General features: G+C 50.1%; 1 protein-coding gene across 7 annotated transcripts in view; it reads left to right on the top strand.

The window, feature by feature from the left end:
* MICAL3 (microtubule associated monooxygenase, calponin and LIM domain containing 3) overlaps positions 1–25,682 on the top strand; it is a 195,359-nt gene that overhangs the window by 150,787 nt on the left and 18,890 nt on the right. For 4 of the 7 annotated variants that reach the window (XM_046011558.1, XM_046011557.1, XM_046011555.1 and 1 more), the window contains 9 exons: positions 5,878–6,134; positions 10,233–10,370; positions 11,545–11,607; positions 15,244–15,357; positions 16,092–16,226; positions 16,648–16,730; positions 17,809–19,660; positions 20,174–20,268; positions 24,367–24,417. In XM_046011558.1, the coding sequence (XP_045867514.1) occupies positions 5,878–6,134; positions 10,233–10,370; positions 11,545–11,607; positions 15,244–15,357; positions 16,092–16,226; positions 16,648–16,730; positions 17,809–19,660; positions 20,174–20,268; positions 24,367–24,417 (2,788 nt within the window). The remainder of the gene's footprint in view (positions 1–5,877; positions 6,135–10,232; positions 10,371–11,544; positions 11,608–15,243; positions 15,358–16,091; positions 16,227–16,647; positions 16,731–17,808; positions 19,661–20,173; positions 20,269–24,366; positions 24,418–25,682) is intronic. The other 3 variants (XM_046011559.1, XM_046011556.1, XM_046011560.1) reach the window with 3 other exon arrangements.

Genomic DNA, 25,682 nt, shown 5'->3' with positions numbered 1-25,682 from the left:
ACGTGCGCCCTGCAGCCCCCACAGGCCTCCTGGTCCACTGTCTTTGCTCCAGGGCCTCATGTTCATTACTACCCAGGTCTGCCAGAGTCAGTACAGGATTCAGAGTGCTCCATGGAAGATGATCAGGGCCACCATAGAGAACAAGATGAAAGATGGAGTAAAATCACTATCGGTCAGACTGTCCTGCAGGACTTCTGGGATGGGAGCACCCATGGTGTCTCCCAGACGGGTGGAGGCTTTCCATTAACACTGAGACACACACTGGGTAATTTTCTGTAGCCAAGATTTGCATTCCTAAAAAGTTCCCAGGTGATGTTGTTGTCTAGGGACGGCACTTTTCCATCCACTGCTCTAATCTCCCAAATTTCCCTGATGATTAGGGCCACCTGGGACACTTGGTACGAAAGTAAATCCTGGACTCTCCCCTGGAGTAACTGAGTCGGTGGGCTTGGGGTGGGGACCAGGAGTACCTGTTTTGAACAAACACATTGCGTGAGTCATATGGGTGTCCTGATTTAGTTTACCCAAGCAGAGACTACTGGCCCAGACCTGATTAGCTCCATGACCCTTCCTTGGAGTAGGGGAGGGAGGAACATCTTCCAAAGGAGACCCTAGAAATAGTACTTTTATTTTCTCTGGGAGAGAACAGGTGCCTGAAGACAAAAGAAAACTAGGGGTTTTGTTTGTTTGTTTGTTTGTATAAGATATTATTTATTTATTTGAGAGAGAGAGCAAGGGAGAGTACAGAGGGAGAGAAAGAGGAAGAAATAGACTCCCTGCTGAGTAGAGAGGCCAATGTGGGGCTCGATCCTAGGACACTGAGATCATGACCTGAGCCCAAGGCAGATGCCTAACGGTCTAGGCCACCCAGGCTCCCGGAAAACTAGCTTTATGATTTTAGTTGCCGGGCAACTTCACCCCAGGGGATGAAGATGGCTTGGGCAACACCCGTCTGGGGAGGGCCTCAAGTCAGTGAGGACTAGAGCAAACAGGTGCCCTTTCCAGATGGGGCAGCCAGATCATAGAGGACTCCACAAAAGTCCGTGACAGGCTAGTTTTATGACAGCTAGTTGTGACGGAAGAGGGTTGGCCCTCCATTGGAGTAACGCAATAAAGAGAAGCCCCTTCTTCAAGGTTGACCATAAATAAGTGGAAATTCCTGACTGGTCCTCTCTCTCCCTCACCCTTCCCCACTGGTCCTCTCTCTCCCTCACTGCTTCTCCAGCAGAGGCAGTAATGGGAGCCGTCGCTGAGCAGGACGCTGCTTTCAGCATGGATTAAGTTTCCATCATGTCAAGAAAGCTGGACAACATCCATTTTCTCCAGCAGTGTGCCGAGCAGTGGAGTGTTTACACAGTCGTCAGGGCGGATGAGATCTAGGAGTGGGCACTCTGATATCTAGAGTGGATTCATTTAAAAATGAAAGCCATGATTTCCTATTTTCCCTTGAAAACCACCCAAGAACTTTAAGTTCTTGGTCTGCCTCAGTCACCGTAGGGCCTGCCCAGATTTCCAGTCTCCACTTTCTGAAGTTGGACCCAGGCAAGCAGGAGATGGTCATGGTCTTTTTCCTGGGTTTGGCACCCTGACAGCTGCTAGTGGCTGAAGAACTCTTGGGTTCTTGGTGAACCATCCAAAAGGGCACAGTGTGACAAGGGTGTGGACATTGATGGGAATCTTGACCTCTCACCCCAATGATCTAACCTCTTTAAGCTTCACTGGCCTCATTTGTGACAATGGGGATATTAATATGTCCTAGAGTCCTAGAGTTAACGTCCTAGAGTTAATGGGTAATTAAATGACCTAATTCATGTGAAGTGTTTTGTGCCACATGGCACTTCTTAGAGCTCAGGGAGTGTTCACCATCACTGTTACTATCCTTGGCCCTTCCCTCCTGGCATGGCAGAATCTCTGCTCGGCACATTTAAGTATGGAGGAAATCTTGTTTTTTTATAATCTAGTCCACATGCCTGCTGGTCTGGCTTCCTCCTTCCAGGCTGCATCATAGCCTCAATGAGAAGAAGCTGAGGGAAAGTGCTTTAAGATCAGGGATTGGATAAGTATCATAGCAGGGAGGATTTTTGCAAGATGTTCTTCTAATTGAAAGGGTCTGCTCCCATTGATGGACTTCAGAGGTCTCATGTCCATGACACCTGTGAATTTAGGCAGCAGCTTGGCCTGGCTTTGCCTCTTTGGATTGTGCAAGGCCCCATGGTAAGCCCTGCAGCGAGCCAAGCAGACCTGTCCCTGCTCTCAGCGCGCAGTCCAGGGGGCCCACCCACATCGAACAGTCACACAAAGCAATTGATTGTTTCAAATGCAGAAACAGACACCTGCCGTGACAGAGTGCTGATCTCGAGGACTGCATTTTCTGGCCCTCATCTCTCCTAGGAAGCTATAAATTGAGAGGTCACCCCCTCTTCCCAAAAGGACAGAGAAGTTGGTTGACTGTGTTGTGTTTTGTTCTGGTGTGTAGCAGCAATTCTCCCCACTTAAAAAGTTTCTAGGCTGACTCCAAGTGGTCGGGGATGGTCTGCCTCACTATACATTCCTCCTCTTCCCTTTCTCCTGGCCTTTTCAAAGTCCAGACCCAGAAATTCAGGCACTGGAGACAGCCAGAAAATGTAGACTGGGCCTACTGAATTTGTGCTATGAATCTTGCATGACATAAGGAGCCTAGTGAGACTCAGAGAACGGCTCTAAGGTCCCGGGAGATGATGGCCCAGAAAGGAACATTTGGCAACACCTGTCCATCTATCTGTGCTTCACAAAGGGAGCAAGGCTGGTTTGCCTGTCTCAGATTTCCAGAAGCAATGTAGCCAGGCCTCTCAGAAATGGACCGAGAGCTGGTAGCTTTTGAAGAGAGGCAAGGGTTGGCCTTTCCACCTGATTTTTTATGCTCTGTGCCCCACTTGCTATTTTCCCGTGGTCCTTGAGCTATCCTAAAACTAGCCAGTGTGGCACTCAGAGCTGTAAGTGAGGCCCCATTGCCTCATCATGGAGCTCAACGCCACCACCCTCATGACCGGGCACAGTACAAGGAGCCAGGAAGCTGCAGTGAGGGCCCGTTGAGTCTGCTGACTCCTGGGGTAACCTTGTGTGCCTGACTGTGAAGGAAGGGCAAGCTGGCCTGCCTTCTGCCCACATGAAGTTTTAATAAATTTACATAAGATTTAAGATGAGCGTAGGAGGCATTCTTATCTTTATTTCATGTTGGAAAGATGTTAAGTGATCTACGTTGGGTTATACGTTGTTAAGTAGTAAGAAAGTAAACAAGTGAGAACACAAAAGTAAGAAAAAAATAATACCTAAGTAAGTCATGAAAAAGAATCAAAATCCAGATGCCAAGCTTTCTGTGGCCCAAATTCTTACATTTACTCACCTTAAACTACCTCCTCTCAACCCTCCATCCCACTACAGTTATGTTGTACCTTCTTTTATCATTGCCGTGTTTGCATCTTATCTCCCCTGAAGAATGAGACTCTTTTCTATGTCACCCTTGCATCCTCTGCAATGTCTAGGAAGTGCATTATAAGTAGAAGATCCTCAGTAAGTTTTCGAGGGAGCTGAGTGAATGAGTGAATGAAGTAGCATTCACTAAAGGGAGCTGCTTGCAGTAAGGAACGGATTCTCTTTATTTTTGTACCTACTAGGTCAACTTTAATAGGCACTCAAAAATGTTCATTGAATGAATGAAAGAATATGTAAACGAGTAAACAGATACGTGAATAGCCAGAATCCCAGAGTGTAACACAAACATGAAAATCAGGAAGTGCCTGACCTTCACAACATTTCTCTGAGGCAGGTATTAACATTCCCGCCTTACTGACAAGGATGCTGAAGCTCAGGATGCTTGAGCTGTAGTCAGCTCAAGGTCATACAGCTGGTGAGGAGCAGAGCCAGTGTAGGCCTGTGAGAATCAGCCACCTGAGAAGTCATGGGCGCACAGCCTCCTGGGCAGCCCTCCCTTCTGACCCGGCCGAAGTATGGGCATTCCCAAAACCACCCTCGAGTTCATTAACTTGTTAGAAGGATGCCCAGAACTCACCAACCAACGGTTATAGTTTAATTACAGGGAAGGATACTGATTGAAATCAACCATGTGAAGAAGTGCACAGAGCAGAGTCTGAGAAAGTACAAACGTGGAGCTCCCATCCTCCTCTCCCTGTGGAGTCAGGGCTGTGTTACTTTCTTGGTATTAATGTGTGACAAATCCCGTGTAGTATTACTCACCCAAGCCTTGATATTCAGAGATTTATTGGGGCTCCATTACCTAGCCATTGATGGACTGATTTTCTACATGGTGTGATTGATTTCAGTCTCCAGGCCAACTAATACCGCATGACTCAAGCCTCCATCCTAAATCATTGGTCTTTTGGATGTGGTCAGCCCTCCCCCTAAATCACATTATTAGACTGTCCACCATGACCAAGGATTCCAGGGAAATAAAGACATTCGCATCAGACAGGACCTCCCAGGGGCTTAGAGTTGACCTCCCAGGCCCGGAGACAAAGGCCAGACCATCTCTTTAAGCAAGGTGAAATTCTTCACTGCACAGGTATGACTAGTGCTGGGGACGGGGTATCATGGACCTTATCACACTGTATTCACTGATTCCCTCTCCACGTGCACTGCCCCACTCCAGGCAGGGAGAGAGCAGCCCACCATCACAGGAAGACCGGACCAGACCTCAGCCTCATGTGTGATGCCTCTGGGGTTTGGGGCTTTCTCGTGCCAGAGGTTGGCCCATGCCACATTTCTCCCAGCGCAGTCAACTGCACATTTCTCACTGAGGGCAGAGCCTCTCCTGAAAAAGACTTGGGGAATTATCGGACCGTGAAACAGGTCTGAGGAGCTTCATTTGTGCGGTGATGTTTGGGTTTTTCTCCTGCTCTACAGCCCCGTGGTAGGGCATTGAATTTTAGTCTTGTACCACCTATTAACAGCTCACTCTGCCAGCCAGGGAGGAGGGTACAGATGCTCTGGGGCCATGGCTCTGAGGGCAGTGGTCCGGGATTTGGGCTTGCATAAGTCACAGCTAGTGTCTCGCAGCATTTAGTGCGGTTTCCCTTTTCCAGCTGAGCTCTAGGCTACGTGCCATCAAGGGAGAATGGTGGTGGAAAACGAGGCTGGTGGTCAAAGGTGATGACCCCAGGGATGTGATGTTTGTTTCCACGCCCTCCCCGTACTCCCTGTTCTGTAACTTCAGCGGACAGTGCCTTTTCTGCCTTGTTAACCGTGTGTTCGCCATGGTATCGTGCTCCGGGCGTGGCATGTCAGGGGGACATCGGGAACACTGAAACTGAACCCACGGCCTTCGCTCCAGCACACGCACCTTGACAGCTAACCCATCTGTGACTAAGACTTCAGTTCAGGCCGCTTGGAAGCAGCTCTTTCTCACCATGGTTCCCACGAGAGCCTTCCAACTCACCTGAGTCAAGTAGAATTGAGGTCCTCAATAAATAAAAATTTATTTAAACCAAACAGTAGGTCATGATGAAAGGATACTTTCTCTCCATTCTTGATTCCCTGGGGTCATGGGTTCATATCAAAATGAGCCCGTGCCCCTCCTATCTCTGAGGGCCTCTAAGACTAAACTTGGTGGAGTTGCTGTTCACTGAACAGAGCGCCCTGCCAGACTAGGCTGTTGGCTCATGTGGCTTTATGTCGGAGTTACTCATATGTGTGTGTTTTCTCTGACCCTCTACTCACTCTCCTTCCCCTTGTGTGTCTTACCTGGGCGGGGAAGCACGCTGCACCCCTCCGTGCCTGTCCTCTCCCCCTTTTTGCCCAGCAGTTGCTTTGCTGGACAGTTTGCCTCCGGTTGTGACTTTTAACTGTCTACTTACTTCGGTTGTATGGTTGTTTCCCCCACAGCAGTTCTGAGTCCGAGATGGAGGAAGAGGAGGAGGAGGAGGAAGAGGAGCCCCCTCTGCCCCCCTCAGATCTGGGCGGTGTTCCTTGGAAGGAGGCTGTGAGGATCCACGCTCTTCTGAAAGGAAAGAGTGAAGAGGAACTAGAGCCCTCAAAGAGCTACGGCCCTGGGAATGAAGAGGAGGAGGAGGAAGAGGAATATGAAGAGGAGGAAGAGGAGGAGGAAGAATATGAGGAGGAGGAGGAAGAATCTAGTGAAGGTCAGAAAAAAAAATCTCTCCTCCTAACTCTGACCCTGTCCCACCCCTGAGGCAGCCTATTCCGTTCTTGAGTAAGGTTTCTGTTACACACGGACTGGAGTCCGACACACAGATGTGCCTCCCCCAGCCCCAGAGATCATCCTTCCTGCCTCTCTCTGACCTGAGTTTCAGGGGGCAGAGGAGGCCATTGACAGTGGAAATAATGTCCCTTGTGCACTTTCTGAGAAGAAATTGGAAGTGGAAGGCAGAGGGTCAGCTGACGGACTTCGTCCAAATTAGGTTACTCATTCTCCTGTCCTCATTTTCTCTCTTTTTTTTTCCTTTAGTTTCCATTAAAAAAATTTATTTTAATAAAGACAAGGAATTTGCTTTCGAGAGGATTCCTGGACTCAGAGTCCAGGATATTGGATGCTGCAGAGCATTGACTCTCACTCTGCTCAGAGCTGTTGTCACTGAGGAGGGGCTAGGAGCCCACTAGACAGGGTTCAGTTCATGGCAGGTAGTAACGTGTTTGGATCAGTGTCCTGAGAAGGAGCATCGGTTCCAGCACTTGGTCTGGTTGGCTCTGAAGTGTTCTCTTGCCTTGAACTTGAAATGTTTCAATTCTGCCCCTACCTCTGGCTCTGTGTGTCCTTGAGTGATGAGGAAGAACTTGGTGAGCCTCCTTTTCTTGCCTCTCTAAGAGAGAGGCTCATTCTTTCCCTGCCCTGGCTGCCCAGAAGTCTGGTGGGTGTTGAGGAAGAAACTAGGGCAGGTAGAGACCTGAGTTCCCCTGACAGCAGTGCCTGTTATCTCACAGCTGTGCTCTCTCCAGGGCACATGGTGGAAGGGAAGGACATGGGCCTTTAAAGCACCCATTCCTCCCAGCTGTTGTCAGAGGAGTGCATTAATTTGGGACAGCTCTGGGCCTCATCGAGTTGGCAGTAGATTTCTCTGCCGCTCTTCTGCTTACCTCTGCTCCTCCTGGAATTCCATACGCTTGGCAGCCCAGACCCCATCCCCCAGTCTGGCCCAGGGAAGGTCCGAGTGCTAACCAGATGCAGAGCCCTTCCCAGACAGGGTGCGCCGTACTGAGATGGTCCTGAGAGCTGTGTAACTCCGAGACCCTAGTGAGGCAGGGCAGGCAAGAGAAAAGACAGCCTCCTCCTGCCCCCAAGCTGCCTGATGCCAGTGTGAATGGACAGAGGCCAGGTACTTCCTCAGGCCCCTGAGGGGCTTCTCTAGACCTAGTTCTCCTGCACTCTTCCCTCCAAAGACAGAGGCTGGGGGAGGCCCACAGAGGCAGCCCTTGGTGGCCTGACCCTCTCTCCCTCTTTCTGATGAGAAATGAGTAAGATCTGTGGAAGATGGAGGCTGGCCCTGGGCCAGGAAGCCCATGTCTTGAGTTCTCCATCCTGCCGCGTCTGCAGAACCATGGTTGGCTCAGTCTCAGGGCTGCCCCCGCATTCCTGTTCATCAGGGGGACGATCAGGCTCACAGGGCAACCCGGGGGCCGGGGCGGGGGCAGGGGGAGGTATTTTGTTTCTATCATTTCAGACGTCATTATCTCTGGCTGGTGATTCATATGCATGGTGGCTTTAGCCCCAGACACAGCTTACAGTCAAAGTCTGTACCCTTTGCAGGATTGTTTAGCTATGCTTTTCATCCCTGCAGACTTAATTTCCTGCATTTGGAACTAGCATCAAGACCCAGCCTGCAGGGATGGGATTTAACTGGAGAAATACCTACCGACAAATTCACCCCAACCCTGGGGCCTGTGTTCCTAGCCCATGGTGTTTATATCTTCTGGGCAGTGGACTTCGATGGCTGTGTAGACAGTGGCAGGATGTTCTTGCCTTGCATCTGAAGATAACTCTTCTCTGTTCTCTTTCCTCCCTTCCATTCTCTCTTCTCTGTTTATCCCCATGCGGGGTTCTTGATGCTGTGTTTGTGGGTGTCTGGCTCCCCCTGCTGTAGAAGGGGAGTACTGCCCCTGGGACAGAGAACTTCTGCAAGGCCAGTGGCTCCAGCAGCTGTCAAAGGAAGAAGCTACGGGTACACGTAAAGGTACCCGCTCTGCCCGTTGCCCACCTTCTACCCTGGCTCCCTAACAGCCATCCAGAATCTGCCTTCAAGAGCAGGTCCCACATGAAAAGATCTGTGCTTTATAAAGCTGTGCAGACAGGCTTTGGCATATGCCTAGCTTGGCACCTGTCCCTGGGCCCAGCCTTCATGGATGGTCACCTGCACAATAGCATGTAAGACAGAGGAGAGGCAAGGGGCAGTCAGAGAAGACTCCAGAAGTATCCTTATTGAATGTGGCCCCGTTTGTGCCCCTCGTATGCTTTGCTATAAGCCTTCTGCTCTAGCGAACACCTCTTCTAACAGAGAACCTCCCGTTGCAGTCATAGTGGCCGTAAGTGGCGGAGCCGGCACAGGTGTCGTCCCCAGGAGAGGGGCCTAGAACCTCCCGCCATTGTGCCTTGTCACATTCCCCGAAAAACCGGCTGCTAGGTCCCCAAGGCTACGTTTATGACAGGCAGCAGCACACTATCTGGGGAGAAGACTCACTGTCTTCTCTTTGTTGCTTAGAAGATGAAGACGGGGTCCACGTTTTTCTCTGACTGACCTTCCTTAGTCATCTTGCCATTCGAGCTGTTGGGTGACTTTTCTGTGATTCAGCCCCATCCAACACTGTAAAGGCCGGTTGACCTGAGGAAACGAATCTGTGGAGACCAGCAGGTTCAAAGGGAGCGTGCATGCAGGCCTACCACCCCACATTTAACATAGCACGCTGCCCGCACCCACATTCACTGCTCTTACTGTTACTTCCTGTCCAGACCACATTCTCCATTGCTTGAAAATGAAGAGGTTGTGTGGTAGTGAAGCCAAAGCCGAACTGTCCAGGTAGACTGTTGAGAGTGGGCTCCCATCAGGAGTCCCAGAGTCCTTCAGATCAGGTGGCACCTGCTCTTGCTGCCTGAATAGCCACCCTCCCTCCCGAAGTGTCCCCTCTCCAAATTGCTGGCTGTCCCTTTATTCTTGCCCTGCTGTATGGCATGGTCCAAGCTCTGATGACAGGGAGCTTACAGAGCAGGGGCTGCATGTATAGTCCTTGGGCTCTGGCAACAAGAATCAGTGGAAGGGCTGCTGGTCAGTTCTCCTTTAGCTGAAAAGGCAGGTCTTGTGTCCAGAGGGGAGCAGTGGGACACCAAATGGAGTTTTAAGAAAAAGGGCCTTGACCTCAGAAAAAGCAAAGAGATATTATTTTATTCCTGCCCACCAACTCCCAAAGCTTTGCGGATTTACAGGATAGAGCTCTGCTTCCTCTCCCAGCCATTGCCTCCCCAAACTCCATTTCTTCCCTATAGCCGTGTCCCTGCCACAGACCAGCATGCAGCATGAGACCTATTATGGAAGGGGGATTTTTTTTCTCTCTCTCTAACTGCAAAAGATAAACACTAAAGTACCAACAAAGTAAGTTTCTGTCCTGCGTGAGTTAGCTGGTTCCTGACAGAATGATACTGTCCCATCCCACTTTTCTCTTGTCACTTGCCTGGTATCTCAAAAAAGAAGCTGTCAGCATGACAGGTGGCGGTAAGCACCACGTTGTGTGACACAGAAGGGACATGAATGGTGCATTCTCTAGGATCTCACACTGTGCTAGGTAACAGAGCTGAGTACTCAGGACCTGGAGGGATGGCCCTTCAGAGGGCAGTTGTAACCTGCTTTTTTTTCTGACTTGGCATTTGGGTCTCTCAAATGCAGAGAAGATGAAGAGCATCAGAAAGGAGAGTTCTTTTTGGAGTTGTAATGTATGGGTCTCTTTATTGAAATTACAGTATAAGTGAAGCTTAAAACAACTAAATCAAGTTGAACAAGTGGAAATCGTGTGTGTGTGTGTGTGTGTGTGTGTGTGTGTGTGTACATGCACGTGTGTGTTCTCAGTTTTTGCCTCTTTCTGATTCAAACTGATCCTGACAAATACAGTAACTTTCCTTTCTGTTTCCTTTCCTGTGGTGTTCCATCCCCTCCTTTCCTTGATTGTTTATTTTCTGCTTCCTTCCTCCATCATCTCTCCCTTCCTCATTTCCCCCACTTCTGACCCTGGTACACTAGTCGGGAGCCAGAGGCTACAGCAGATCATAAATCCGGCCGACCCCTTGGAGATCCAGGCTGATGTGCACTGGACACATATTCGAGAGAAAGAGGAGGAGGAGCGAATGGTACCAACCTCTGAGTCCTCCACTTCTAGAGGTAACTGTTTCAAAATCCAAGGTTCCAATGCCCCTCAGAGCACCTTTCCCTCTCATTGTTGTAGAGGACTCTTCTGTCAGGACCAAAGCCTTTAGTTTGATAAAAACGTAAGAGTCAATGAACCATTTTATTTTCCTGATGTTAATTGTGACCACTACCCTTTAGCTATTGTTTGAGGATATGTAAAGTTCTCTATAGGTTAAGAGGTTATGAGCTCTTTCTTCATGGATGCAAAATAGTAAAATGAACTTGACCTTGGGAAAACCAACACTTTGCTTTCTGTCCCCATTTGACCAGACAGGTTTACTCTGTCCACTTGGTAAAAGGTTCTGGTGCTTTCCTTGTGTGGTGTGTGTCTGAGTGTGAATGTACATTGGCAGGACGGGGTGGGGGAGTATATTTTGAACTGAAATGAAGTTTTAAGAAGAGATTTAGATCCAGGAGGCCTTTAGAGTAGATAGTGTAATGTCCAGCTCTAGGTCTCAGGTGAGATGGTCTGTGTTCTACAGTAGGGTGAAGAGGAACTTTAACCTGACTTCTTCAAGGAATAGCAAGCAATAAAAGGGGAACATGGAGACTGGTGAGAGATATGCCAGCTTCCATGTCATTTTCTACACCTTCCCACCTCAGCATACCCACCGTCCAAATATGGAACCTTGGTGTCATCAACCTCTGTCTCTCACTCACTTGTCTTCATGCTTCCATTCAGTGCCTGACAGGGCCACACACCCTGTAAGGCTGAGTAGATAAAACGGGTGCTCCTTGCCTTCCTGAAGTTTAGCCCTTTGGGATATGTGCTCCTCCCCAGCCCCAAGTCTTCACCTATAGGCAAGACCAACCTTTGTTAACTACTCTGTAGCAGCATAAATACTCAGCAGAAGTGAGGAGAGAGACCCTGCTGACCAGAGACATCAGACTGGCCTACAGCCATGGGCTCCACAGCCTCGAGCCGCCGTTGACCCTCCTTGTGTTTTCTCTCCTTTTCTCATCCCGAATACCCATCTCGTAGGCTTTCAACAGGACTCTGACCCCTCGTCGTTGGCTGACAAGGCCTCTGGCTTGTAACGTCTCTCAGTTTCTCTTCTGTTTGGGGGCTCTAGGATGACCTCAGTTCTCCTCACGGGGACCACACATTCCTGTGTAACTTTGTATCTATCGTCTGTTTTAAATTCAGTGCCTGACCTTCCCTCCATACGCCGCGCAGCCGTGCAGGCCTGGCTGGAGACAGTCTCCGGAGGTAGTCTGGTGATGTTTGTTCGCTCTCCACTCACCATAACCACCCTCTCTCGGCAGCTCTGCTGGTACCTTAACACTAGAATTCTGGTCCTGCTGCTCGTGCATGCCAAGGTTGGCGGGGTGGGGGGGCACATGCATGCCTCACTCAGGCAGCCTGTCCTTGCATGGACCAGACGCGCACCCCACACCCTTCAGGGAAGATCTGGAGGAGAGCAATAGCATAAACAGAACTGACTAAACTTTTATTGTTATTATTATTAATAAAGGTTGAGTAAAGGCCACATCTGAGGGAACATTTTTAGCAGTGATTTTAAAGTCTATAGGAATTAAGTTATGTAGCAGTTGGGTATGAAAGTGGAGGAATCGGTTAATATTCCACAAACCCACAGAAGTCCAGAGAAGGAGACAGTCAGTAGTCAGGGACTTGTTCCCCAGTGATGAGGGGGGAACAGAGGATTGGTGGATATTGTTCAGCTCGAAGTAGGGGGCAAGCTGGCTATAACTAGACGTAGTGTCCCCTGGGTCTGCCTACTGAGGTGTGGGGTCTCTTTAAATACTTAGACGAAGAGATAGCTCAGAAACCTCAGTTGTCCTTCCTGACCTTTGCTGGAGAGGTGTTTCTCAACACGGACGACGGCAGCGCTCAGCGAGGGCAGGACTGTTCTCTCTCCTTGTGGGACATTTAACTTCCTTGGTCTTGGCTCTCAAAACGTCAGCCGTGCAGCCCCAGCTATCCAGGCAACAACTAGAAAAAGCCCTACATACTATCAAATGCCACTTGAAGAAGGGCAGCATGGCCCCCCGGTTGAGAACTCTGGTCCCAGTGGTTGCTTCTGGGTTGTGTAGGATTGGCCCTCATGGATCTCTACCACCAGCCCAGCCCATTGTCCTCACTCACAGCAGGAGAAGTGGACACAGGCACGCAAGTCACAGAGCCACAGGGAGAGCTGGGCCTTCAGCCAGAGCCTAGTCCTGTGCACAGAGCTGCTGCGCGTCCCTCCTAGTTAGTCAGGTCTCCTGGGATGGTTGGAGAAGGCCGAGGTGTCAGGACTTCCTCGCTAGCAGCTGAAATAAAGCAAAAGCTACGTATGTCTATGATTCTCAGCTTCCATAGTGTGTGGCAGCTTCTAGCACTCTGCTCTCCATCTTAACCTGGGTTTAATCTCCCAATTCCATCCCTCCAGCTGCGTTTCTCCAGTATCTGCTGCTGCTGCGTTGATATTTCTCACTTGTTTGTTTTTTAATATATGTGACAATTGTTCCTTTCAAGGTGCTCCCAAGGACTGTAGACTTAGTAACTTTCTGACTCTACAACAGATATTTCTTAGTAGCAGCTCTGAGTCGGAGAGCCACGAGAGGGCCAAGGGACTGGGGCTGGGGTCAGGCTGACATGGGGCCGTGTGACTGGAGTCCTGTCGTGGTCTCCTCCACATGTGCTCACATCTGGTACACTTGCCGACAGAAGTATGAATTACCATCTCAAGGTCCCAGCACTCATAGATTCGTTTGAGCATGCATGTTGGGCACAGTGGGCCCTAATGGGATGAGCCCTGGTTCCATTTCCACTAGGTTGGGTGACAGCCAAAGGAGAAAAATGCTGGGCGAAGAGAGGCATCTGTGTCCCCACCTCTTCAGAAATCGTGTCATGAAACCATGAGCTCATCCACACAGGAAGCTCAGGTTTGAGGAGGCATAGACTTTTGTGATCCTCAGAAATCCCACTTCTTGGTGTTTGATGAACTGAAACCGCAATGTTACCCCACGAAGGTTTTCAACCTGTGGAAATAATTGAGTAGTTTTACCCCCAGTATTTTCCCCAACAAATGCCACCATCACAGGAAAGCATCGTGGCATTACCAGCTCTCCGGGCTGGCTCTGGCATCTCAAACTAGGAGCGTGACATTAACTATTTGCCAGCTTAGAACTTATTCTGGAACTCTCTCATCTTTCCCGTAGTCCATTCTGAATGGTTCTCCGGAATTAGACGCAAGTCACACCTTATTTTTAATAAGCTGAGTGTATGAAAGGGGTGGTAAGATAATTATATAGCTTAAGGAATTATTTTTATTGTTGTTGTTGTTCTTTGAGAAAGTGTGTGTCAGCGACTGTGCCAGCAAACGAGGGTGGGGGGCACATGCAAGAGGGGGAGAGAGAATCTTGAACAGGCTCCATGCCCAGTGTGGAGCAAAATGCGAGGCTCGATCTCACCACCCTGAGATCATGACCTGAGCCAAAATCAAGAGTCGGATGCTCAACCGACTAAGCCACCCAGGCTCCCCAAAGAATTATGTATATAATATCTTTAACAAAACTCCTGTGACTAAGGCAAGTCAGCATCATCTTCAGATGATGTCTTCCTCACCCCACTTCCAGAGATAGTCTCTTGATTTTTATCACACTGAGGCCTTGGTGTCTGCACTCACTGTGCACATGCTTACCATAGCAGGGGTACAGATTCATGAGGCTGGACAGTGAGGAGACCAGTAACTTGAGAGGACCTGGTCCTTGCACAGCCTCTCGTGGCACCACCTTTGAAGAAATCTCCCCAGTTCCACCACAGCCAGTGCCCCTGCTGCCCACCCAACCCCCTTAGGATTGGATCTTCAGCTCTTGGATTTGCAGATCTAAGCATAACCCCTGTTTCTGAAGCGAGAACCATTAGGACTGTTGGAGAGTGGCTATGCTTCAGACCCTAGAAGAAGCCCTTAGGACCCCTGCTGGATGGGCAGTATCAGTCTCGGGGACCATAGGGATCTCAGGGCACCCTTTAAAGGAGCCCATGTTGCTTTCTTAATTGCTTTTCTTACCCAGACTGTTAGTATGAGTTCCAAGTGTGCAGAGTGTGTGTGTGTGTGTGTGTGTGTGTGTGTGTGTGTGTATTTAGGGCCTGGTTCCTCCTGAGGAAAATGAAGTCAACTTCATTTTGAAAATGAAGTCAACTTTCATTCAACTTTGCCTCGTTCTGCAGCACTGAAGGGCTACTCTTGAGTCTAGAAAATGAACTTTACATATCCCCTCAACCTCTCCGTCATGCTTAAAAAAAAAAAAATCGTTTCTCTGAATGATCCCAGAGCTGTAACCTCTGCTGTCGAAGAGGGAAGGTAGGTGCCCTCAGAGGTCCTGGTGGTCACTCGGGATTTCACCCGACAGCACGGCGGCTATTAGATGGGGCCGTGTGGCCATGAGCAGGTGGTCTTGGTTTCCCCCAGTCCCTCTAGAGTATCAGTGTGAGGACTCAGTGCCTTTTGCCATGTGATGCGGTCCAGAGAGTGCTGTTGCTGCTGGATCTGCAGCCGGGTGTCTGCTGGGCCTGGAGAAGCAGTGTCTCCCCTCTGTCCTTACACCGAGGAGCTTACAGCAGCCCTGGGGAGGAGGATTGATGACCAGACCTGGTGATGCTAGTCCCAGGTGTTCAGGAAGGGCTCCGGGCCCTCACCAGCACCCACACTGCTTTTAGCTCCCCCAAGTCTGGCTGACGTCTGCTGTGGGGTTCAAATCCAGACACTTTAGAATCCCTCTCCTCCCTTCTCGAGGTCTTCGCATTGCAGCCTGGGAGGACCACCACTCATTTACACCGGCACAGGCAGTCTCTCTGTCCGTCTGTCCTTTTCTTCCTTTGAACGTTTCTGCTTTACAGTCCCATTTGATGAGAATGACCTGGAGGAAGATGTGGACTCAGAGCCGGCAGAGATAGAAGGGGAGGCAGCGGAGAATGGGGACACAGGGGACACTGGTGCTGAGCTGGATGATGGTACGGGGGACCCCAGAGCCTTCCCTCTCCACTGTGCTGACCTCCCTCTTCCCCACTGTGTGATTGCAACTCAGGAAAGATAATATACGTTAAAGCAATAGCAAAGCAGTCAGTCTCCTGGTCACGTTCCTTGTTCTGGCACTAACTGGGATGTGTGTCATTCCGCCCCTAAGCCAGCAGCCAGCAGAGCCTGCATCAGTAAGTTGTGGTTGAGAAGCTAAACAGACAGGGGCCTCCATTTCAGTGGATGTCCTCTGAAAGGTAGCTACAAGAGGATGGTGTTTTAAGGATTATAGTCTGGTTGGTTGGGGAAGAGGGGCCAGGGACTAGCCTGGAAGAAATGAGACAAGTCCAGGCAAGACTGTGAAGGAATATGGTCATTGCTTGGTGTTGGGGGAAACACAGACCACTGGTGAGTCCACAAAGCAAGGCTTGCCCTTCACAGGCACAAGCCCTATGTTTTTTTCTGTTCTGGTCCATCGGGTGCCATCTTGGGCATTTAAAAAGAAAATGGAGCACCGCAGGCTTTGATGAGAGCACCACGTTGCAGAGACTTTGGGCCGAGTCTCTCAGAAGCTTGGCAGGGACCAGTAGGCAGGGCCCAGCCAGGGCACATAGCCAGGACTAGACCTCAAACCGTGATGCTGCTTTGGCTGCTTTCTGGGGATGACAGGAGACTCAGAAAGAAGCAGAGCCTCACTCAGGTGGGCTGTGCTCTCCCTTCCCTCCGGCAGATCAGCACTGGTCTGATGAGATCCCATCAGATGCTGAAACGGAGCTTCGCATGCAGCACCAGGCAGAGCTGGAGCTGAGGGTATCAGAAAACGAGGACGAGCAACCTACCCCCACGCCAGGGCACCAGGAGAGAAGTAAGTCCCTTGTCTCAGGAGAAGCTGCTTCCATCATTCCCACTAAGCCTGCAAGGATGAGAACAGCCCCCCAGGACACGGGTCACCAGAACAGAGCCAGAGCAGACCCTGCAAATGGCAAACAGCTCTGCTTGCTCTCCTCCTGCCCTGTGCATGGACCCTGCATGTAGCTTTGGCCCTTCTGTGTGTGCTGTAGAGCCAGGAAAGGGTAGGAGGTACACCTCCAAGCTGGACATAGATCACACACACAGGAACAAAAGTCCACACTTCCAGAGTGAGCAGAGGTGGCATCCAGGGACTCTTTGGGAATGCACTTTCCTGCTGCTGGCCAACAGTGATCCCCTTCTACAGACCTGGCTGGGAGAGGAACCCTCGGCGGGAGGGTACTTCCTGTTATAAACCCTCTGTCTGTTCTGTTCAGGTCCTTCCCAGGTCCCCAGCCCTGCCCCGTCCCCAGAGGAGCAAGCTGGTCTGTTTTCCCCAGGCCACAGCCCTGTGGCAGAGGTAAGAGCTCAGGGTTCATTGTCAGGGACAGAACTGATGGGACCCTGAGTGGACATAGTAATTCCTTCGTTTTAGGGCCCTTGCTGTAAACCCATTTTTTGGCTTCTTGTGCTAAGTGGAGCTGCTAAAAACAGGAGTGGCCTTGGGGATTCGGCCTAGTCCTCACCATGAGGACAAGGCAGTCTAGGCAGCATCTCCCTAACCCGGTGCTATACCAGTCCCAGATCTGAGTCATCCCACCACTGTGTCAGTCTGCTATCATACCACACCATTTCAAAAGTAAGTTTATTTTTAGGTTAACACAGTAATTTGGGTGGAATCATCAGTTTGATAGGACAGATGTGTTTGTTTCTTAGTGTAAAACGAACGTCTGACCGAGTTTTAAAATTGAAAACATCCACCCAGATTACCAGTGGTGCGTGAACCACACATTGGAGAATGGTACGTAAAAGGATCGCCACAGTGTCCTATGGAATGTATTTTGGGAAATGCTATCTGGAGGACAGAATCGGGAAGGAGGCCAAACTCCTGACTTGGTCTTTGAGATTCTAAGAAGCAGGGTGAATTTGGTGATTTCATTCATGAAATTGGGGGAGATTTGCTGAGACTAACAGGTGGGTGATATAAGAATTTGTGCTGGAATATATGGATCTTTGAGTTTCCTGGGAAGGACAATTTGTAGTATAGACTATAAAAAAAAAATAGCTGTTTTAAATCTTACCATGTGGGCCTCTGTCTTCATACATCAGAGCTCTTGGGGTCCATAGTCAGGAGAGATGACTCCTTCAGTGTGCTTTGGGCAGTGTCCATTTCAGTGCACAAGGAATATAGGATGTGTTTGAGATGAACCAAACCCTGAAAGCTGAGTCTGTTGAACAAAGTAGAGTGGCTTTAAAGATTGAACAAATAGAGCAGAGAATGAGAAAGTGTGTCCTGGAGCCATTTCAATGACAGCCTAAAGGAGAGGGAGAGGAATTTACTTCATAAACACAGGCCCTTTGAGAGAGAGCTTGCCAGTGGGTTTCTTCTGACCATTGAACCCTTCCTTCTAAGCAGCTTCTATCTTCCTTTTCTGTAGGGGGCCCAAATCCCACCTGTCTCTGTTGCTACCAAGGTGAAATTGCCTGAGGACAGCCTTTTCCCTGAACCTCTGCTCCCCAAAGTGAAGCCCAAAGCAGAACTGCCCACTGACCAGAGGGCTGTGCGCTCTCCTATCCGATTACAGCCGGTGGCTCTGCCGGAAGCCAGGACACCTACCTCCCCAGTTAGCACACAGCGTCTGTCACCGTTGGCCACCTCCACCCCCACCACCACCCAGCTCCCCATTTGCTCCCAGCCTCAGCCTTCCTCTGAGGCCACTGTCCCATCCCCCACCAAGTCCCCCATATGTTTCCAGCCTGTTCCAGCCAAAACAGCCATCCCTGTGGTTTCCCTCCCCTTGAAGAATCAAGGGGACACCAAGGATAGACTGGGTAGCCCTCTAGCTGTGGATGAGGCCCTGAAACGGAACGACCTGGTGGCAGAGTTCTGGATGAAGAGCGCTGAGATCCGCCGCAGCCTCGGGCTTACCCCTATAGATCGGAGCAAGGTGTCCGAGTCCAGCTTCCCCTCGCCTACCTTTAAACCAGTGTCCCTAAAATCCTATTCAGTTGAGAAGTCTCCTCAAAATGAGGGGCTCCAGCTTCTAAAACCTCCACCTGTTCCTAAGAGGCTAGGCCTGCCAAAGCCCGATGGTGACCAGCCCTCCCTGCCAACCCCGAAGTCCCCATCTGACAGAGAGCTAAAAAGCTCCCATGAGGAGAAAAGAGATCTGTCAAGCAGCTCTGGGCTGGGCCTTCATGGGAGTTCCTCCAACATGAAAACCTTGGGCAGCCAGAGCTTCAACACCTCGGACTCCACCATGCTCACTCCACCTTCAAGCCCACCCCCACCCCCACCCCAGGATGAGGAGCCTGCAACTCTTCGAAGGAAGCCATATCAGACTTATGAGCATAAGGAGACCAAGCTCAAGGCCTCAGTGATCCCACCCCCACCACCTGCCTCCTTTATGCGGTCCCCCCGAGAGCCTGCCCAACCCCCTCGAGAGGAGGTGCGGAAGTCGTTTGTGGAGAGCGTGGACGAGATCCCCTTTGCCGATGATGTGGAGGATACCTATGATGACAAGACAGAGGACTTGAATCTACAGGAGAAGTTCTTCACACCCCCTTCCTACTGGCCCCGCACGGAGAGGCCCCTCCACCCACCCCTAGCCAAGGAGAATGGTAGGTTACCTACTCTGGAGAGTGGGGTTCAACCACAGAAGAGGGGCCTGCCCGTAGTCTCTCCAGAAGCCAAGGAACTGGCTGAGGAGCGCATGCGAGCCAGGGAGAAGTCTGTGAAGAGCCAGGCGTTGAGAGACGCTATGGCCAAGCAGCTGAGTAGGATGAAGGAGATGGAGATGGCAGCTGGGACCTCCAGGCCCCCAGGAGGCACCTCCCACAAAGCTTCCTCAGTTCCCTCCAAAGGCAAAGATCTCGGCCCCGAGTCCCCTAAACGCCCAGTTCTCAAAGGCCCCAGGGAGCCCACCCTGAAGCACGAAGCCACTAGTGAGGAGGTCCTCTCCCCGCCATCGGACTCAGGGGGCCCCGATGGTTCGGTCACCTCATCCGAGGGCTCCAGTGGGAAGAGCAAGAAGAGATCGTCACTCTTCTCCCCCCGCAGAAACAAGAAAGAGAAGAAGTCCAAAGGTGAGGGCCGGCCCCCAGAGAAGCCCAGCCCAAACCTCCTGGAGGAAGCCACTGCCAAGCCCAAGTCCTTGTGGAAGTCAGTCTTTTCTGGGTACAAGAAGGACAAGAAGAAGAAGGGCGATGACAAGTCCTGTTCCAGCACCCCTTCCAGCGGTGCCACTGTGGACTCGGGCAAGCATAGGATGTCTCCCATTGTGAAAGCAGGTATGTCAGCACCAGGGGACCCCTCCTGGGGCAGAGCATAAGGGGTGTGTCCTCCACCACCGGTTCTTCTCAAAAGATCCATTTCTCCTGCTGCTTCCCTGAGGGTTCTTAGGAGCGATGCTAATGGGGTAAACAAGAAGGAAGCCGAACCATGGGCTCACAGGGCATATTCCACATGATGAAAACCCAGCTTGGTACTGAGTAAGGGAGATTTGGGGGGTGTATGTACCTGTCACCCGGTCCCAGAGTAGGGCCTGATTCTGAGCATAGTGGAGCGCGGCACTGCAGGGAGGCATCAGGCGGGCTGTCCTCCAGACACTGTATATTCAGTGGTCGCACTGCCCCTGCTGGCACAGGGGTCAGCCTCCAAGCTCCTGGCTCCCGGCCTAAGTTAAGAGCACCTAAGGGAAGAAGTCCACCCTCTCCCCGATTCCCCTGGGCGGCGCGTGTGCATGCAGAAATTGGGAAAGCACCGTGGTGTTCTTGGTTTGCCTCCTCTCTCCATCCCCTTAGAACTGCAGCTGCGGCGCCAGCTGAGCTTCTCAGAGGACTCGGACCTCTCCAGTGACGACATCCTCGAGAGGTCCTCCCAGAAGTCCAGGCGAGAGGTATGTAGGGTCAAGCTCAGCCCAAACCTCTGGGTAGTGTTGGTGGGCATTCCAGGCCAGGGTGGAATGTCAATGGCCTCCTCTGATCACCCAGCGGGCCCCCAGCCGAATGCTCATAAAGGGAGTGCTTCTCTTGGGCTTTTTTTTAACAGCTGGGGCTTATTTGTTTCAATGGCAAGAGTTCCTATGTTTCTTTCTTGGGAAGAAGAAAGACGTTCATGCTCAAAGATTCACTCGATTTTTAGCAAGCCGCTGGCATCATCCATTTGTTCTTTTGTCCTCAGAATTCCCATGGGGAGTAGCATCCGCCAGTGTCCAGAGTGATAGCAGAAGGGTTTTCTGCCCAGATCTGGTGGAGGTTGGGACACGGATGATGGGTTTAGGCAGTAGATGGAGGCTGAGTCACTAAGGAGTGCGCTCTGTCATCTTTCCTGCTTTGTACATTTGTGGGTTAGAGAGGAATTTTTGCTATTAAAGAACCAGTCCAGGAAACTGACCTGGATTCTTTTTTTTTTTTTTTAAGACTTTATTTATTTGAGGTAGGCAGAGAGGCAGGCAGAGAGAGAGGAGGAAGTAGGCTCCCCGCTGAGCAGAGAGTCCAATGTGGGGCTCCATCCCAGCACCCTGGGATTATGACCTGAGCCGAAGGCAGAGGCTTTAACCCACTGAGGCACCCAGGTGCCCCCTGACCTGGATTCTGTGCTGAGTAGGACACGCTCTCCTCAGAGCGAACCCACAATGTGGAGGCCTCTTGGATATTTATTCAATCTTCTGATTTCCAAGGGCTCTTGTAGCTCTATTGTAGATCCATGAAGCTGGAAGAGGGAGAGGGATTAGAGAAAGTTCTAGCAGGGCATCAGCATCACGGAGACAATGATGGGGTAGGGAAGACAATCTAGAAAGGTCTGGGCAGCACAGAGGGACAGTTGACGCTGCACCATCTCCATTGTCCAGCCTGGGACACACTCTCAGCCTTCTGTCCCAGGTGACAGCCCAGCTATCTTCAGCTCCCTTTCCTGAATGACAGGTGTCCCCAGAGTGTCATATAGCCTTCTCCAGGCTTGAGTTTGAGTCTGACTCTCTGTTGGCTTCCAAGGAGTTGCCATAGCCAACCTGAGCCTCACACATGTCTGGTCAGTAAAGATGGCTTCAGCAGCTATGACTAGTCCCCTCCCCCCAGCCCGGTCCAGCTTCAACAACTTGGCACACTGGAGGAAACCCATCTTTTAGTTCTCCTCTCATTCTTGGTCTGTTGGCCTCCCTGGCCATGCCAGCTATTTAGTTGTCCACTCTCCTAGAAGGACACCTGAACAGTCAGGCCTCCGATCCCACCCTGCAATGTGCAGAGCCAACTCCCACCTGTCCCGGCCAGGCCAGCACTGAGTTAGGGTAGGGACCCTATATGCTGGCTCTCTCCCAGGAGCCTAGCTTCGTGGGTCTCCTATCAAGTGCTCCCTATTGTACTTTCCCAGGCAGCAGCATTATTATGACATCGGGACTAAGAACTGCTTCTGGATATGTACATGGGTCCCCCAACATGTGCCGATACTGGGGACTGGCGCTGCCTTAGGGGACTCGAGGGGTGGGTCAGGGGGGCCATCTATGTCTCCCATCCAAGTACTAACCAGGCCCAACCCTGCTTAGCTTCCGAGATCAGAGGAGATCGGGCGCGTTCAGGGTGGTATGGCCGTAGACAGGGGGGCCATCTATGAAGGAGAATGTGGCCCAGGGTTCACTTTGCCTTCGTGTACATATGCAGATGGACATTCAAGTGGTTCATCTCCTATTGGTCAGAAACTCCCATCCATGGTTGCTTTTGTGGTCAGTTTCTCCACTGTTTCTCAGTTAAATGAAACATCCTGGCAGAATGCAGAATGGCAGGCTGCCTAAGATGGCCATGCCCAGGCTTTCTTCTTGGTGGTATGTGTCACTAAGGACAGCCTCCCCTGGGGCCCTACTGACCTGAGGCACACAGGGAGCTCTTCCCTTCTATGTGACCAACAAGTCATGGCCCCCACTCCTAGACTCCCAGAATCAGAGGCATGGGGGCTTCACATTGCGTGTGTGCCCCCACAGAACCCTTTGCTGGAGGCTGAGCCGGGAATACTGAAGACAAAGCTGAGCCTAGGACATGTTGACTTGAATCCTACCAAAGTGTGGTGTTGGCCTGGGGGAGAGTGGACACTGTATTCTCAAGGATGGACGCTAAAACAGGAAAACAAAAACAGCCATGCTGGACACTTTGGGATAATTAAGTGAATTTGGTCACAGGTGATATAATATGTGTAGATATGCAGTGTTACCACATCCGTGCTAGGTTCCTTCTAAGACATTAAGGTACTATAGTCACGTAGGAAAATGTCTCTGTTCTTAAGAAGTACATGCTAAAATTTGTAGACACAAAAAATGCCTATAAATGACTCCCCAAAAAGAGATTATATATAAATATATACAGAAAGATATATAAAGCATCAAATATGTAGCAAAATGGTCAAGTTTAGCAAATCTAAGCAAAGGTGTTCATTGTTCTCTTCCAACTTTTCCTAGGTTTGAAAAGTTTCAGAGCAGGAAGTGAAGGGAGTGGGGACACCTAAAGGGACCACGGGGTCAGGAGGGAGCATCTGGGGGAAGTGGTTCCCCTTGCGTCACAGACCCATCTCTGAGTCCGGCATCTGGGAAACAAGTGCCTGAGTTTTGTTTCACAGTACATCATTAGTTTCTGATGTAGTGTTCAGTGATTCATTATTTCCATATAACACCCAATGCTCATGATAACATGTGTGGTGACTAACATAACACAACACCAAAAATAATAATAATAATAACAAAATAAAATATAAACAACAAAAAAACACCTAAAATTGAAAATAACTTACTTTTATTTAAAATGTTAACTTAGAAAAATTAAGATAATACAGACAAAATCTATATATCACCTGTCATCCTACCAACAAAAGATAATTCACATTTGCCTCTTCTTTGCCTGAGGCTAACTTTAAATATAAGTGATGCACATGTCTTAATCTCTGTGGTCCAGCCACGGGCATATGCCTTTGCTCTGGGACAGGCCCTAGTCCCTATGTCGCAGCAGAAGCAGCAGCTTCTCTCAGCACACGACAGATGTGTCATGATTTCTCTCCTCAAGCTGCTGCCTCTGCTGAGTTGGTACCTGCCCTCCCCTGCCAGAGACCAGTCAGGGATTGCCCCCACTCCCTTTACTTTTTACAGCAGCCGCAGGTACAGACGTTAAGTGTTACTCCTTAGGTCATGGTTACATAGTTCCTATGGAGTGATTCACATGCGGTTTGGGGAACTCATCTGTCTTCTTCATCTAGCTGATTTGTTCTTATAATGAGATTCATCCTCTCACTCTGGTTTGTGGGAGAGATGAGTCAGTCTGAGGCAGACATATGTGCCTGAGATATTTTTGGCTATTATGAGTTATTTATGCCCTTTCATTGGGCATAATCAAGAAATGGTCCCCACCCCCATCCAGGATTTCTGGGGGGCCCACTAGGAACCCACCTGGCCCAAACTGCCAGGAGAGAGCCTTTTGGAAGAGAACATTAGGTTTGCTTTGTATCTTTGTCTCTATGTGCCTGCAACGGGAATTTCCCACCACCCGTGCCCCACCCCCCCCACTGGGCTGAAAGAAGTCGTCTGAATTTCCATAGGCAGATGGGTTACTGAAAGAGAAATGGCATCTGTAACCATACATTTAAACAGCTTTAGTTTATTCTGTACAAGGGAGAGTGAAAAGAGAAGAGAAGTTTATTCTGTACAAGGGAGAGTGAAAAGAGAAGAGAAGTTTAGGGCATAGTGAGGATGAAGCTGTCTTTTCAGTAGAAAAGTGAACCCAATCCTTTACTCAAAACCAGGGTTCACAGAGACTCTGCCGCTAGAATCTGTATCCCCAGGTCCCTCACTTACACAGTCCTGTGTGACATTGTGAAAAATAATCACATGTTTTAGTCTTTAGTCTCGCCTGTTTGTTTTAAACTTCTAACTGATTTTGCTCCATTTCTGTGTTCTATTTTTAATTTTTTAATTGTTATTATTACTATTCTGTTTTGTTTTCCGTTGCCATCCCCTTAAAAGTCGATTTATGTACCACTCGCCTTGGCATTCAGGAGATCCTATGCATCAAAGGTAGTATCTCATGCCCATGGCTGGTCATTGTTGCATGCGTGTCTGTGATTAACCACCCAGAGCTGCACCCAGCCCTGGCCCTCCGGCCACATCCTCACTAACTGTTCACACATGCATGGAGCAGTAGCCAACACTGGCAGCAGAACTTTCTTTAGCTGTGTCATGGCAGAGGAAGGGGAGACGCCCTGCTCTTGACTGGCTGGAGTGCATGTGGTCATTTCACTCCAGGGCTGCCCCTTGGGGATTGGGCACCACAGAATTGGGGCGTTCGTGATCCCTCAGCTCCATGAACTGCAAGGGGAAGTGCTTAGGGCACTAGAACACCACGATGTTCCTTAAGGACTTAACTGCTCAGCTGGGCCTCCACTGTCCTTGGGCTCTTAAAATAAAGATTAGTAGATTACACTCCTGAGTTGAATTTGGAAGTCTCTTTTAAAGTCTATCAAAGTCCCTCTCTTTTTTTCCTCGGAGGAAATGAAGATGTTAGGAATAGAGGCAAACCCCTCAGCATTTGCCTTTTGGTGGTTGCTCAGTGTTAACACAAGGCATCTGACCCTGCCTTGCGCCCTCAGTGCCCACATTTGCAGGTGGAGTTGCTCAGGCAGTTGTGTCCGTGGATTGGCCCTGGGTTTGGCCTATTGCCTCCTGAGGGCTTATTAGCAGGGGCTGAAACTGCCCTGCCAGACCACCTCCTCCCTCCTCTCAGCAGCCGACTGCTGCCCCTGGGCAGACCCTGGGGGCGATCTCAGTTCACCTCTGGATATCCCTTCTTCAGACCGCATTAGTTAGCTTGGGGTGCACTCAGACTTAAAAATAGAAGCATCCCCATTTTCTCTACTTTAGATGTTACTTCCTAGAGAAACTTATAAATACCACTCATCTGAAGGAAGTGGCATTTGATGCTAAACAAGAAAATAAAAGGATCCTGATTTTTCTTTTTCCTTTCCCTGAATGCCCTCGAGAAGCAGGAGGCTTGTGGTAACTAATTATATTTTTACCCTCAGAAAGTCTTAAAAAGAGCAGACATCCTTCCATTGGAAATAGGTGATCTCTGTGATAAAGGAGCATATGACCCTCGGTCCCTTTAACTTAGCAGTCGGTCCCCACTGAGCCTCCTATCCCTGCGACAGCGGGAAGGTATCTCATTTGTGGCGCTTTAGCTGTACCCTGTAACAGTGAGGGCTCCTGCAAGGACAAGCATCAGTGAAGCCTCTGGCCAAGCTGCAGCCCGGGAGTGTGCCCCATGGGCACTCTGCTGAAAGGCA

The sequence above is a fragment of the Meles meles genome, chromosome 7 (assembly GCF_922984935.1).
Source record: "Meles meles chromosome 7, mMelMel3.1 paternal haplotype, whole genome shotgun sequence".
In the NCBI taxonomy this organism is placed as follows: Eukaryota; Metazoa; Chordata; class Mammalia; order Carnivora; family Mustelidae; genus Meles; species Meles meles.
Note: the sequence above shows the minus strand (reverse complement) of the source record. Positions and strands in the feature narration are given on the sequence as shown.